The sequence below is a fragment of the Zosterops lateralis genome (assembly GCF_965231275.1).
Source record: "Zosterops lateralis genome assembly, chromosome: 5".
Taxonomy (NCBI): Eukaryota; Metazoa; Chordata; class Aves; order Passeriformes; family Zosteropidae; genus Zosterops; species Zosterops lateralis.
The window spans coordinates 23,401,730-23,416,898 of NC_139766.1; the positions used below are offsets into that span (position 1 = coordinate 23,401,730).

Sequence of the window (15,169 nt, forward strand, 5' to 3'; positions counted from 1 at the left end):
GGTTCTCCAGGCTGCCCCTGTGTGCTGTCACTGCTCTGACACCCAGAGGTGTCACCCCACCCAAGGCTGGGCCAGCTTCTGGAGAGACTCACTGGGGGCCACCTTTCTGCTGGTTCCTGTAAGCTGCATTTCGGCTCAGCCAATTATGCTCAGCATCATTTGCCACATGAATGTACCAACTGACTCTACTGATAGTCAACATGTGGAAATAACTCAAATGTCCACATTAAAAAAAAAACCACAAAAAAACCCCCCAAACCAACAACAACCAACAACAACAAAAAAAACAACAGAAAAAAACCCTCAGTCATTCTGTCTGGATAAAGACAATTGAAAACCACATTCTGAGCATGGCTTTGAACCTCCAGAAACCTTTTCTAACCTTTACCATTCTATGATGACTGAGAAATGTGACTTTGTAACTAATTAAGAACTGCCCAAAAAAGATAAAAAGGAAAAAAATCCAGTAATTATCCACTTCATAAAAACCAACACTTTTGGAAATAAATCTGAATTACTTGCAAGATTTGTCAAGTCTAGATTTCAGATCACCGTTAAAGGCACACCACTAGGTACCAGAACTCATTTCTAAGAAAAAGCAAGTTTCTTTTTCAGGTAGCACCAGAAAGCTTTTAGTTAAAACATTTGAAAATAATTAGTTTAAACCAAAATACTCTAAGTTTTGTGAGAGAGAAGTATTTGACCAGAGCACTGAAAAGAAACTGCATTATAATCAGGAAATCCACCTTGTGAAATTATTTTAGTTTTAGAAATCAAACCCCTGATAGAAGTGTAATTAAATAATTTTAAAATCTCCTCTCTGTCAAAAGCATTTCAAATCCTTCAGGTCAAAGCAGTGCATGTTGCTTAAGAAGGGGAGCTGCACACACTGCTTTATGCACAAAGCTTGATTTCCTGTTACAGAAGAAAAACAACAGCAGCTGTACACTCGCTAAGAGAGACTGAAGTCCTGTTGAAGAGCACACAACAGCACCCTACCCATTTCAGGAGCACAAGCCATCCCTAACTAATGCCACCAGCATCCAGCTCTTCTATATGAATCAAGGGATTTCAAAACAATTTGCAGAAGAGAAATAGGGAACTGAGGCAGTGGGAAGCAAAGCAAACTCTTCACTGTCCCTCTGCAGACCAACCCAACCCCCTTGATAAGATAAAGCACTTTAACTTCACCTAAAAAACTTAACTTTTTAACTACCTAACTGTCTGCATTACAGCTCCTTCACTCTGTGCAGTACTTCTGTGAATGTCCAAGCCCATGTACAGATACAGCAATTAAGTTTTCTGTGAAAGAAAAAAAAAATTAAAAAAAGACTGCCATGTGACACCTAGAAGCGTTTATTTTATGCAACAAACTTAAATATGATCATGTGTACATAAAAGTGTACACTGTATCTATGCTGAACAATGCCAGGAAACATAATATTGATGCAACAATCTTCTAAAATAAACATTTAAAAATGAGCCTGGACAGGAAGACAAAATGCAAAACAGACTTACTTCCAATCAGCACAATGCTTAAAATTGAGAGCAATCCTAAACATTTCCAACTTTCCTTACAAAGCTGCCAAAGTCCAACTATTTTTAAAAACTGATTTTTTTTTTCTTTACATCAATAATAAAAATCTGGTGACAAACATTATAAAATCAAATGCTGGACTGTCTTTACTCCTTTAAAATTTAGAATATTCCAACAGAACCGCAGGAGTAAAAACACTTAAAAGTGATATATGTTTTTATAAAACAAACATCAATATGTACATTTATTGCAAATTATATTAAACTAAAATGGAGGGAAAATTAAAAAATGAAATGTCTACTTGCGAATTAATAATAATTTTAAGTGATTACTTTCCCACTCTGATAAAAATCAGAAAGCAACATTTATAAAATTGCCACCACATGACTTTTCATAGCAGGGAACTGAAATCTGTACATCTTATTTTTGCAGAAAAGTAGGCAGGCAGAAAGAATTATACATAAAACAGTCTCCAAAAGTAAAGCAAAAAAAAAATTGTGTTTTGTTGTTTTTTTTTTCCCTCTAGTCTTGTTTAAAATCCATTCAGTAGACTTCTACCTTTTCTGTGAAACATGGGAATACCTGGCTCTAGGATCGTGAATTTTCAATGTCAGTGTAAGGACCTTCTCTGACTTTCTTTTAAAAAAAATGCAGCATGAAAGTTAATGGTGTAAATACACTTTTAAACTCCAGAATGCAGGAACTGGAACCAAGTGTTAAGCAATTTGCTTAATTATTGACTTTTCATAAAAAAAGTCTCTGGGGAAATAAGTACAGATGCTTTTAGCCTCTTTCTCAAGAGTTTCTGCTTTACATTTCCATTGAGAAGGATTAATTTCATGTGAAAGGGAAGCATAGTTTTCCTTCTGGTTTCAGAGCTGAAAGCTGTGTGTTTTGAAGTAATTTCAGTTCCTGTACAGGAAATTCTGAATCCTAGTTTTTGCAGAAGCTTGGAGCATGCCTTTATTTGGCCTTCATTTCCTCCCTTTTCGAGCAAGTTTTCTTTTTACCTTTATGAGGGGAGAAAAGAAATGAAAATTAATTGTAAGGACATGGAAATTACAAGTTCTTCTGAATCATAATCCTACCAAATACTGTTTACATTTTAGCTTTTATGCTCTTTATACTGTGATTCTTCCAACTCCATCTTGTATCTTCTCAATAATTACATATTTAATTGAATACAACTGAATTTCCTTATTGTATAGCACAACTTCCTGATAAACTTGAAACTACACAACTTGAATTGTGCATTTTATAATTCCAAAACTTAGTAATGTTTTTTCAGCATAAACAGTTATCCACTGCTTTCACTGGAATCAGAGATTAGGAACAGTAATTTCATCTAATTAACTGTAATTACCAAGGTTTATAAAAATAGCCCATTTTACTTCAGAACAGGCACTACTTCAAACGTTTTCCAAGTATTTACAGTAACTTGTACATGTCTACTTAAAAGCAAAAAACCTATTAGACAGAGCTTCTTTTACACACAAATTTCTTTGATTTCTTACTGTATAAACTACAATAAAGAAGTAAAAACAGAGAATTGTCCTATATAAGATGCCTGCTACACCTTAAGGAAGCCTCCCTCTGCTATCTCTGTATCCTCAGTATCTTCCTGGCTGCTCCCACAGGCCTTAAAAAGATCCATTGCATTTTGAGAGTATTCTGAACTTGAGTCTATCTCCAACAGTGAATCTCCATCACTTCCAAGCACCTGGCTTCTGAAAAATGTTAACAATGTTTTGGTATATAGTTGAAGAAACACTCATATATTACACATTTTAAAATGTTATCTGACACAGTAGCTTATTAAAGGCTATGGATAATGCAATTTGTTTTGAAGACTTGAAGAAATTTGACATTAAACAAGCATTGCAAGACAGCACGTGAATATTACACTCTTGACATACAGAACATTTTACTGGTGTATAAAGCTTACTCTGAGAAGAAAAGGTAAAACTATTTTTGTTTAAGGTTCTCTGCAAGATCTTCAACTTACAAAACTCTAGAAAGAAACTATTCCAATGAGTCTTTCTTTAGATTCATTTGTGATTTCTTAGAGCACACTGGTTTGCAGATCTTATTGCTCTGTCACATTGGACACTTTTGCATTAATTATGTACCAGGCCCAGCAAAAAAAACCCTCTCATGTTTATGCACATTATGAATTGCCTGTATTGCAAACCAAGTCAACAAGTTTAAACACTAAAGTAGCCCAGATAATTATCTAAAAGCTGTTTTCTTGTTTACAAAGTTCCAAATGTTAATTTTCAGTTACTTAAAACAGACATTACAGTACAGCTAATATTAAAACAAGCACAGACCCAAAATATCAGGAAATAGTTACAGTCGGAATTGCTGATTTTCCTGTGCATTGAAGACAGTCAGTTTCCAAGCCTTTGCTATCAAAGAAGGGAAGCACAGCAGAGTAGCCAAATGCCCATGTGCCTGGCATTAATGAATGCACTGAAACACCATCAACTCTTAGTTCCTTTACACAGCAATGCTAGGAAAAGGAACCAGGATGCATAAAAATATCATCTGGGGAAAACAGGTTAAGTTTATCCTGTTCCAACCAAACAAATCAATTTCTCCAATTCCAGCTATCCAGGCACTGTGAAAACTAGAACTCAATGCAACACATGGTGGACCATGGCATCTGCTGTGGTTTAATTGTGCCCTTAACTATGCTAGGTCTGTTATAACTGTAAATTCAGGGTCTGACTTGAGACAGGAAAGGACTGCCCCCCCCACCCCCCCACCATGTATGTCATTATTTATTTTTACCTCTGTAGATCAATTTGTCTCTGTGCTGCTGCTGGCTTTTTTGCTGTGTCTTGCTGTTTTGGTGCTTTGGCATTACCTGCCTCTAAACTCCCTGGACTTTCTTGGTTGGCTGCTGCCCTCTTCCTTCCTCTGACAGGTGGTTTATTTGTTTCCTCGTTTTTTGCAGTGGTACCCTGAGGTTCCGGTTTGGTTGGTCGCCCTCTTCTGGTTTTTGCTGCCAGCGATGGGCCTGTTTCTTCTACATTTTTTTCTTCTGGTTTTTGATGAATATTCTCAGTTCCAGATGCTGTTGCTGTTCTTTTTTTGCCACGTTCAGTGCTATTTCCTTGTGTTGTCTGATCAGAATTCATCTCCTAGAAAATAAAAATCATAAATGTGAAGAAAAAAAAGATTCCCAAAGGCAAACCCAAATTGTTACCTCCCTCCAACAGAAATAAGAGTTTTTAAAACTGTAAGTACTGTTATGAAAACATCACATGGTCTTAGACCTAGCAGTAAGTTCTACTAAATGCGATTTTGGACCTTATAATTGCAAAAAAATTTTCTACATTGTGTGTAATGTTAGTATCTGTAACCAATATATCTTTTAGTGGTGTGTGTGAGAGAGATTACAGTAAGAATAGTTGTCTTTATGAGCTTCTCTCATGACTTTTTTTGGACAAGCTCCTTTTACTTTCTCTTTGTTAAATGATAGGAGAAAACTGAGGAGCAAAATAATTATTCTAATACAGCAGTATTTATTTACTTCCATATGTGCAAATTTTGAGACCAACATTCAGTGAAGGTGCAGTTTACAGAAGACCTAAGTGCCAGCAAAGAAAAACCCAAGACTTGTAGGGAATAAAGTAGTGAGGTCACACCAAAAAATGAAACTTGCTGTGCTCGTTAATCCTTTGTCATGTCTGAATGGGTATGGCCCACATGCGTGTTTTTCTCAACACACAGAACAAGGTAAATGAAGTGATTAAATACCATGAAGAGGTGTCTATATTTGTAAAACAGAAAGGGTTAGCAATGTACTTCCCACAGAGAGCAGTATTCATATGGAATCAAAGAGGAAGCAAACTGGATGCTAAGCCTTCATTTGAACACTGACTTCCAAACCAGTTGGAAGAAGGAGCAGAGAAAAGGACACTGAAGAAGTATGGCTGGGATGACTTAGCAATTTCAAACAACCAATGTCACTATTCTAAGCGGTGTATCTGAACCAAGGATTTTTTTTGTTAAATATTCTACCGTTATTTCTTATGTATTCAAATATGTCAGGCAATCTCTGTAATCTTCACTACTGTTCCAGCAGCTTCATAGTAGACACTATTGCTATTCATATGAACTTTAAAGATTCTCTGAAATTTCAACTTCAAGAACCTAAAAAGCATTTTTGAAGATTTACTTTATATGTGCTTTGCCTAACTTTTCTATGTGATGATACAAATCCAAAATACCTGCTTATTACTCTGATTTCAACTAATAAAAAGATTAAGCAGATATATAACTTCTTAAAAAGTCTAAATCATCTATGTATCCCTTACATTATTACAAAAATCTATTTTAAATCACAGAATCATCTAGGTTGGAAGCAACCTAGAAAATCATCTCCGAAAATCATCTTGTCAAACCTGTTGACAGTGGGGCCTCATCCAGAGCCCTGACAAGTCAAGCCATGAACACTGATAAGCCACCACTTTCCTGGACAGCCTGTTCTAGTGCTTAAATTTCTCAACAATGCAGTCTTTTTTTGTATTTTTTTTCCCTGCTTGCATTCAGACAGAATTTCCCCTGAAGCAACTTCTTCCAGTAGCCTTTTGTCCTTCCAGCAAGCAGCCTTGAGAATACTTCCTTGCATCCATCTTCTCCATAAATACCTTTTAGATACTGAAAGACTAAGTGATCCTCTCCAAGGCTTCTCTTCTTGTTCAGCTTAGGCTGAACAAACCCAACACTTCAAACCCTTTCTTCACGCAACTTCTCCATGCTTTAATTCTCTTGGTGCCCCCTGCAAGGCTCTCTCTAGTTTTTCAGTATCTGCATCAAACCAGGGAGAACACAGTATTCCAGGTATGGCCTAATGAACGCCAAATGGGGTGGAATAACCACATCCCTTTATCTGCTGACTACTCAGGACACTACTCAGCTTGCTGCCCCCACTGCAGCCAAGGCACACAGCCAGCTCGTGCTCTCTTGGTTATCCATTGGGAATGGTCCCCCGGGTCCTTCCCAGCCAATGTGCACTCCAGCCAGGCAGATCCCAGCATGCTGTACAGCTGCTTGAGTTTAATCTATCCCAGCTGCAGGACTCAACTGTGCTAAAATTCATGCTATTTTATGTTTTATAAGTTAAAAAATCATTATAGCTTAAACATTGTGTTCTTGCTTTAATGAAAGGGGGTGAACCATACAATACATTTTTAATAGTTTAATTAAGATTTTAGTTGTGAAAAAATTCAAAAGTTAGATGTTTATTTCATCCTGTAGGACCACTTGACATTTTCTTGGCAGTAAGTTTAGTTAAAGCTACTACAGGAGTGAACTTTCATTCTGAATCCCAGGCTCACTGTCACTTACATTGGAAAACGCAGAATAAATGTGGGAATAGTTTGGAATTTAAAAAAGAATGAATCCATTCAAATGAGTGCTATAAATCACTCTGGTTAAAATAAATGGCTGTTCTGAAGATAAGAGGTCTTCTATTATGCTAGGAAACTGACAGAACTATATGAAATGAAACTGCATGTTACCATTTCCTCAGAGACCACCTGTGATGATGTGTACTGAAAAAACCCCCAATGTCAAGCTTATTACAGACATACAGTCCATAAAACCCCTGGACATACCTTGTTTTTCACAGGTTCTGTCTTTGCTGGTGTGACTGAAATAATCCTCACAGGATTTTCATCATTTTCACTGACTCCGGTTTCTGATATATCTGAACTTTGTTCCCTGGGAGCATCATGGAAGAGATAATAAAAGAAAAATATACAGAAAAGAAAAAAAAATATGTTTGGCATTACTGCGGGTAAAAAAAAGGAGGTGGGGGGGGGGGGGGGGGGTGTCAATGCAGTAGGCTAAATTAATTTAAAAACAATTGAATTTGCCAGAGTCCACAGTTATATTTTCTTTCCCAGAACTCGGAAAGGTCTGAAAGGAATTGGCTGGTCACTGAGCAAATCCTTTACCACAGACACACACCACTGTATAATGACTTTTGCAAATTTAAAGACCAGAGCTCTAAAATAGGCTGTGTTCTTTTTTCAGCCTGAAGGAGCCGATACTGGAAAACGTAGTGAAGAATAATCAACACCAATAATGCCCCAATGTCATAAAAAAGAAAAGAACAAGAAAGAACAAACCAAGATTATTACAACTTATACCATGCACACCTACAGAACAAATTCTGAACACAGTTATACTTCCCTTATGAAACTTAGCAACTAGAGTTGACTTTCTCTGCTTTCTTTAACCCTTTATTTTAGTCAGGTAATCAATTCTAAATCAAATTAATCAATACTGAAATCTGAAAGTGTAAACTGTTTCTCCAGATTTACAACAAATTTCAAAACTCTGCATCCATATAAAAAAAAATCCTTGTTAAAAGAAACACTGAGTATATTACAATCATATGTTGCACCTCTCCACTGAGACCCCAGTCTGCTTCAACAAGCTCTTTTTATCATTTTTAGTCTTACATAGATCAGAGTATTTAATCTGTATCAAAAAAGTTTCTTGTTTCCAATCAGAATTAATCCTAACTTATCCATCAAAGCATCAACCACACAAACTGAATCAAAAAGCAAGTATGGAGATTTTACCTGTTGAAAACGACTACATTTTCTAAAACTGGACAAAATAAGGACACTCTTCAAACATGTAAGCACACACCCCAAATCATCTCCTGTCCTAAAACTTGCAAGCAAAGTGGAGAACATGAAGTAAAGAGCTGATGAAAGAAATTCTGGATTCCCATACCTTGATCTGTTTCCTGCAGAAGAGCTCAGCTCAGAGTTTACACTGCTTCCAGTCTCTGATCCTGTAGTCCTAATATATGGTCTCCTTCCAGTTGCAGATAATGGTTTGTTTACTGTACCTAATACACCGGTTGGTTTTGGCTAGAAAAACAATGTTTAAATCTTAAAAAATGCAAACTTCCCATACCTAATTTTACAAATATCTGCTTGATTATTTAAAATCACTTTTTCTGTATTAACAATCTTGATCACAATGCCATCCGTTTAGAACTACTAACCTTATCTTTACTTTAAAAACATTGTTTATCCTTTTACTCCTTGTAATTTAAGAGCACTTCATCAACTGCCCTTCTCTCTCTCAGGCTTTGAAGGCACAGCAGCTGGAGAAGTCTCAACAAAACCCAAAATGTTAGGAAATATTAGAGTTGAGAGCCTCTAAGTAAAGATGAATGGGAAAGCAAATAAAGTGGATGTTATTGTGGGAGTCTACTACTGACCACCCAGCCAGGACACCACCAGCAATGCATAATTCTACAAGGAATTACAGGATCTTGTGGATCAACTGCCCTTGGCCTTATGGACAACCTTGGCCCTGCATATGGGGGACAGCAGACTTTGGGTGCTATTAAAGACTTTTGGGTGCTTTGGAAATCTGCTTTTGAAGGTACTGTGTGATCTATGAACACCGGTCACGTTTTAGGAACCAGCTCTTAAATGCACAGGAGCAGGCAATTGCAAAGTGTAAGATGCCAAGGAAGTGAGGCAGAAGTTTAGCCTCGCTGAGCAGGGATCTTCTGGAACTTAGGCAGAAAACAGAAGTGTACAGTATTTGGAAACAACGACAGACAACATGGCATGACTACAGAAATGCTGTTCACCACTGTAGGGAGAAAATTCCTGTGGTGAAAGCTTGATTAAAGTTCAAGTTGGCCAGCACTATTATAAAGGTCACAAAAAGGGCTTTTTAAGATGCGTCAAAAGCAAAAGGAGGATCAGAGATAACACTGGGCCATTACTTGATGAGGCTGGTCACCCCACAAACACGAGTTGACAAAGCAGAAACATTTAACCCCATCTTTGCTTCTGTCTTCAACACCAATGATGGGTCCTGGGACCCTCAGAGCCCTGTGTTAGAAACACTATGTCTGGGGGGCATGATAAACAACCCAAGTTCCCTCAGCTGCTCCTCTTAAAACTTGTGCTCCAGACACTTCACTCATTTTGTTTTCCTTCTTTGGGCATGCAGTAAACTCAGCTACTCAGTAAATTGAGCAAATAAATTTTTATATTAAAAGAATAACATGTTTAAGTAAATACTGCACAGAATTAGCACTAGGATGATGTAGTCACTTGCATGTGTCCAGTAAAAAGCCTTTCTTACAGAGATTGTTGCTTTTCTTGCTAGCCGGTGTTTTCCAGCATCTGTAATAGCTTTCTCCTGCCTGCTCCATCGTAACTTCCACACATGGGAATTATTTTTTCTTCTTGGGAATGTCTTAATTTATTAACTTGGCCTCTAAGGAAATGCGAAATTACATGAAGAATGTGACATGCCAGTTACGAAAACTTCTTGACTGCTCTCCAGGGACAAAATAAAAAACTTCCTGTTGCCTATTCAGCCTGAGCACATGGGTCAAGTCATCAGCCACAGCAAGATCTAAAATGTCATAATTGTATCAGAGAACCCCAAAGAGATAGTTTTACTTCTAAATCACTTTTCTGCAGATAATTATATAAATATAATATAAAATATATATCATAAACACATAAATATAATAGTTCAGTTAAAACTCAAGCTGGCCACTGCAATGGAAGATAATGAAAAGTGTTTTTACAAATACATTATCAACAAAAAGAGGGACAAGGAAAACCTTAATGCTTTACTGGACATGGAGGGGAATACTGTAACCAAGGACAAGGAAAAAGCTGAGGGACTTGATGGCTTCTTTGTCTCTTCTTTAACAGAAAGGTCAGTTATACTCAGGCTACCCAGCCCCTGAACTGGTAGACAGGGAGCAGAAAGATCCCCTGCAATCCAGAAGGAAGTAGTTAGTGGCCTGTTGAGCCACTCGGACACTCACAAGTCTATGGGGCTGGATGGGATCTCCCTGAGGGTGCTGAGGGAGATGGCAGAAGAGCTCACCAAGCCCCCTCCATCATTTTTCATCAGTCCTGGTTAACTGAAGAGGTCTCAGATGACTGGAGGTTGGGTGTGATGCCAACCTCCAAAAAGGCCAGAAGGAGGATCTGGGAGATCTACAGGGCTGTCAGCCTGATCTTAATGGCCAGGAAGGTTATGGATGATCTGAAGTTGAAGACTGGTTATCTTGAGTGTCCTGCACATGGTGTGTACAGGACAACCAGGGGACCAGAGCCAGCCAGCATGGATGTAGGAAAAATGGGTCCTCCTTGACCAACCTGATCTCCTTTTATTACTAGATGACCTACCTAGTAAATGAAGAAAAGCTGTGGATGGAGCCTACCTGGACTTCACTAAAGCCTTTAATGTTGTCTCCCAAAGCACCCTCCTGGAGAAGCTGGCAACACATGGTTTGGACAGGTACACTCTTCACTGGATTAAGAACTGGCTGGTTGGCCAGGCCCAGAGAGTGGTGGGGAAGGGTGCTACGTGCAGCAGTGACTGGTCACTACTGGTGTTCTTGAGGAGGCAGTGTTAGGGCCAGTCCTGTTTAGTATCTCTACCGATGACCTGGACGAGGGGATTGAGTGCCCCTCAGTCAGTTCACAGATGACACCAAATGAGTGGCAGTACTGTCTGCTGGAGGGCAGGAAGGCCCTGCAGAAGGACCTGGACAGGCTGGATCAATGGGCCAAGGCCAATGCTATGGGGTCCAACATGACAAAGTGCTGAGTCATACACTTGGGTCACAACAAGCTGCAGGCTGGGGCAGAGTGGCTGGAAAGCTGCCCAGTGGAAAAGGACCTGGGAGTATTCGCTGAGACCTGCTGATCTTGAGCCAGGGTGTGGCCAGGTGGCCAAGAAGTCCAATGGCATCCTGGCCTGTGTCAGCAACAGTGTGGCCAGCAGGACCAGGACAGCGACTGTCCCTCTCTACTGAGAACTGGTCATGCCACACTTTGAATTCTGTTCCCGATTCTGGGTCCCTCACTGCAAGGACACTGAGGTGCTGGAGTGAGTCCAGAGAAGGGCAGTGGAGCTGGAGAAGGGTCTGGAACAGTCTTATGAGGAGCAGCTGAGGGAGGCTAGGGGTGTTTAAAACTCTCTACAACTGCCTGAAAGGAGGTTGTGGGGAAAGCCAGGTGGGGAGTGGCCTCTTCTCCCAGGCAGCTAAAGACAAGAAAGCAGCAATGGCTATAGCTGTGCCAGGGGAGGCTGAGGTTGAAAATCAGGAAAAAATTCTTCATTGGAAGGACTGTCAGGCATTGGAATGGACTGGCCAAAGATGTAGTGGAGTCACCATCACTGTAAGTATTCAAGAAATACTCAACATGGCATTTAGCACTGTGGTAAATTGGTTTGGTCAATGGCAGGAATCAATGATTTTGGAGGTCTTTTCCAACCTTAATGATTCTCTGGTATCTTCTACTGTTGTATTGAACCTAATTCTGCATTACATTTTGGAAAGCCTCTCCAAGAGGTGCTTTGCTTTGCAAATACAGGATATTAGAATCACAGAATATCTCCAGCTGGGACTCCCTGAAATAGATGTTCAAAAGTGCATAGACATTTGCAGCTGAATTTAACAGCATTAAAAGCTATACTAAAAATACCTCAGTGCACAGATAAACTTGGTGTTGTGTACTCATCAGGTAGAGTATGTTCAAGGAATTAATTATATGTCATCAAATAAGAGTCACAAATTACTGTACGTGAACTCTTAGTATAATTTTTAAACTTCTGTAGTCCAGAACATTTTAAAAACCACAAGTAATATTCAAAGACTCACAACTTGTCAAAATACAGTACCTTTCCTGTCAAAAGAAGCACCCTCGTCTCTTCTGAAATGTAATTCCTGTCATTGCAGAAATCCTGCATAAAAAATAAAGTAAAAATTAGTTTGTCTTTGATGTCTCAGTCTCACCTCTTTTTATATACACTCAACTGACTTCTCAAATTAGATGCAACTATCAAATGTTACACATACTTCACACCATGCAACCTGCTGATCAATTAATCAATCTAACAAAGATAGGTCAAGCTTGTATTTTGGTGGAGTTTTACAGTGAGCATTACCGAATGACAGTATGCCTACCTGAAACTGGGATGAACATTTTTCCTTCTAAAGTGACATGAATTGTTTGAAATGATGGAAAACTGCTCTCCCTATTTGTTCACTCGCACATTTTTAATGGGAACTCCTAACAGAGGGAAAGAGGAGCCATTTTCTCTAAACAAGTTGAAAGTTGTTACCTTTGTTACTCTGATACTCAGAGTTTTACGCAGACCAAAATTCTGTAACTGAATAAAGGTACCAGCTCACTGTTACATGGCATCTGACATCTCACAATTAAATAGGAAACCAAATTTTGCTTAAACAGACTCTGGAAAGGCTGTTAATTAACAGGGCACTGAAAAATGTCAGATAGTACATTTTCCAGGACAACTAAAACATCAGATCTGGTCCAGAGAATTACTTGTGCTCCCTTTACTTTTCAGAGGAAGGTTGCTTGGAGAGCAGTAGCACCAGTGCTGACAGCACCAAAGCTATTGCTAGGCAATAAGAGGACCAACTTGTACAGCAAGCAGAATAGCCCAACAGCTACTGACAGACAGAAGCATACCATGGGTAACATAAAACAATGTTTCTTTTTTTGGTCTGATTTGCATTCTAATTCAGATATATAGTCAGAATATACATACAGTCTCATATATTCAGATGCAATTGTAAAACACACTAGTGAAATGATTCAGCAATACATGCCAACATATCAGCATTAATTCCAATTAGCTCTCACCTGGTTATAAACATTTCTGTCCCATGTTCATAATACTTAGCACAGGATAGAGCTGACATTAAAAAAATAATTGCTGATAATAAAAGATGCATTTTCCCACTCATCTTATGGAGATAATCAGCTCTCAATCATCAAAAAGAACTATTTCGCCTTATTATTTTGGAAATAAAATCAACAAATTTACCTTTTCAGGTTGTGTAAAAAATTTGGTTGGCAATACAGGGTCCTTTGGTGAATCTGCATTGCACAAAGCACTCTTGCTGTTGATTACACATAGTGCTACGTCACATACTGTGTAAAGTTTCTGGAGAAAAAAAAAAAAGAAAAGCATGCTTTAGGAATTACTGTTTTTACAGTGTAGAAAGACTGCAGTACTGAAGTTTAAACTATGTGTTTAAATCACTATATGTTAAACTACCACTAAGGACATATTTTGTAATTATATCATTAACCATACTGCTGGGTCTTAAAACACATGGAGAAGTCCTCATTTTTCATATGATACTATTTATAAAATCTAGTAATACATTACTATGTTGTACAATTGAAGCTCTTGCTCAATCAAATCACCTTAAATGGTTTCTCGTCTCTGCTAGAAATTAATGGGTTTACCAGTAGCTGTATAACACAGTATTTCCTCCCCCAACAGCAGAAGATAATTATGTCAGGAAACTAGGTAATTGTTGTTAAAATAAGGCAGGCAGTATCAGGAATATTTTAAAAAATTGTAGGTATTATGTACTGGCTGAGGTCAGCAAGGTTTGGCAAGAATGAGATTGGAAACATACAGACAGTGCTTGCAATTAGCAATGTCTCTAAAAAAACATAAAAATGTCAGAGCTAGTTCTTTCAGACCCTGCAAATCCTGCTTGTGAAACCCTCAGCTCACCACCCAGAACTAATCTCAACTGCATTTCTTACTTCATTGGCCTTTGGCTCATCAGGAGACTGAGCATCTCGGGTAAGCTTGATGTTTTCTGACATCTTTTTCATAAAGGCATGGCTATTGTTTTCATTCTTTGTCATTAAAACTTCAAGCATGAACCACAGGCACCTAAAAAGCCATAAAACCACAAGCAATTACACTCCAGCTTTTATACTACAGCTCCTACATACAGCAAAGCTTTACAAAATTTTGACAGCTGTACTAGCTTTTTCTTAAGAAACCAAAAACCATTTGAAGACAAACAGATAACATCATATAATGGTGTCAACAGAGTCTAGACCTTTACCACACACAGCTACTCCTTGGAGTAAACCTGCCAAATTAGTGTGCTTATTATTACATTTGTAAATACTGCCCAACCAATCAACTTTCTTCTCTTCCACACATGAACAGAAACAGGAATTCTGGTGCTATCATCACCCAAATAAAATTCTACCTTGAGCACCATGTCCCTATCAACAATGTACCATGAGCACACTCAAGACAGGCTTAAACAAATCATGCTGCTGCTAGACAGTTATACACATGAGGTCGATTAATACTGCAGTTCAAATAGGAGAGGAGATCCAAAAAGTAGGTCAGATTCTTGCTAATGTTCCGTAAGGGAGGAAAATTCTCCCAGGTAAGACGTAATGGAATTAGCTTTCCTAGGTTTTTTTCTTTAAATCTGGCTTATTTATAGAGAGACTATGTTTTATTTTGACCGAAAGTTTGTTTTAAAAATTTGTCAATTATGATATAGAGCACAACTGCTCCATCCATGGCTATCACTTGCTACCAAGCTCCACCATTGCAAATGGTTAAGAGGGTCAACAGTCACAATATGGTAAAATAGTACTTAGTTGGAAAACATACGGGTGGATCTGAAAAATGCAGGCTTGCTAGTAGCTAATTTAATTCTGAAGCTTTGGAAGAGAGACTGTTTTGTAGACAGAGGTAATAAAACCCAAGAAAAATAGGATGACTGAACATGAGAATTCCCTGTTCACA

The 15,169-nt window shown here is 38.4% G+C and overlaps 1 protein-coding gene across 2 annotated transcripts in view; it reads right to left on the reverse strand.

The window, feature by feature from the left end:
* Positions 1–1,340: 1,340 nt before the first annotated feature.
* PDS5A (PDS5 cohesin associated factor A) overlaps positions 1,341–15,169 on the reverse strand; it is a 76,613-nt gene continuing 62,784 nt past the window's right edge. For both annotated transcript variants that reach the window (XM_083861149.1, XM_083861150.1), the window contains exons 27-33: positions 14,155–14,287; positions 13,418–13,537; positions 12,245–12,307; positions 8,297–8,436; positions 7,165–7,270; positions 4,331–4,683; positions 1,341–2,547 (exon numbers count right to left, since the gene is read on the reverse strand). In XM_083861149.1, coding sequence (XP_083717275.1) covers positions 2,544–2,547; positions 4,331–4,683; positions 7,165–7,270; positions 8,297–8,436; positions 12,245–12,307; positions 13,418–13,537; positions 14,155–14,287 — 919 coding nt within the window. In that variant the 3' untranslated portion in view covers positions 1,341–2,543. The remainder of the gene's footprint in view (positions 2,548–4,330; positions 4,684–7,164; positions 7,271–8,296; positions 8,437–12,244; positions 12,308–13,417; positions 13,538–14,154; positions 14,288–15,169) is intronic.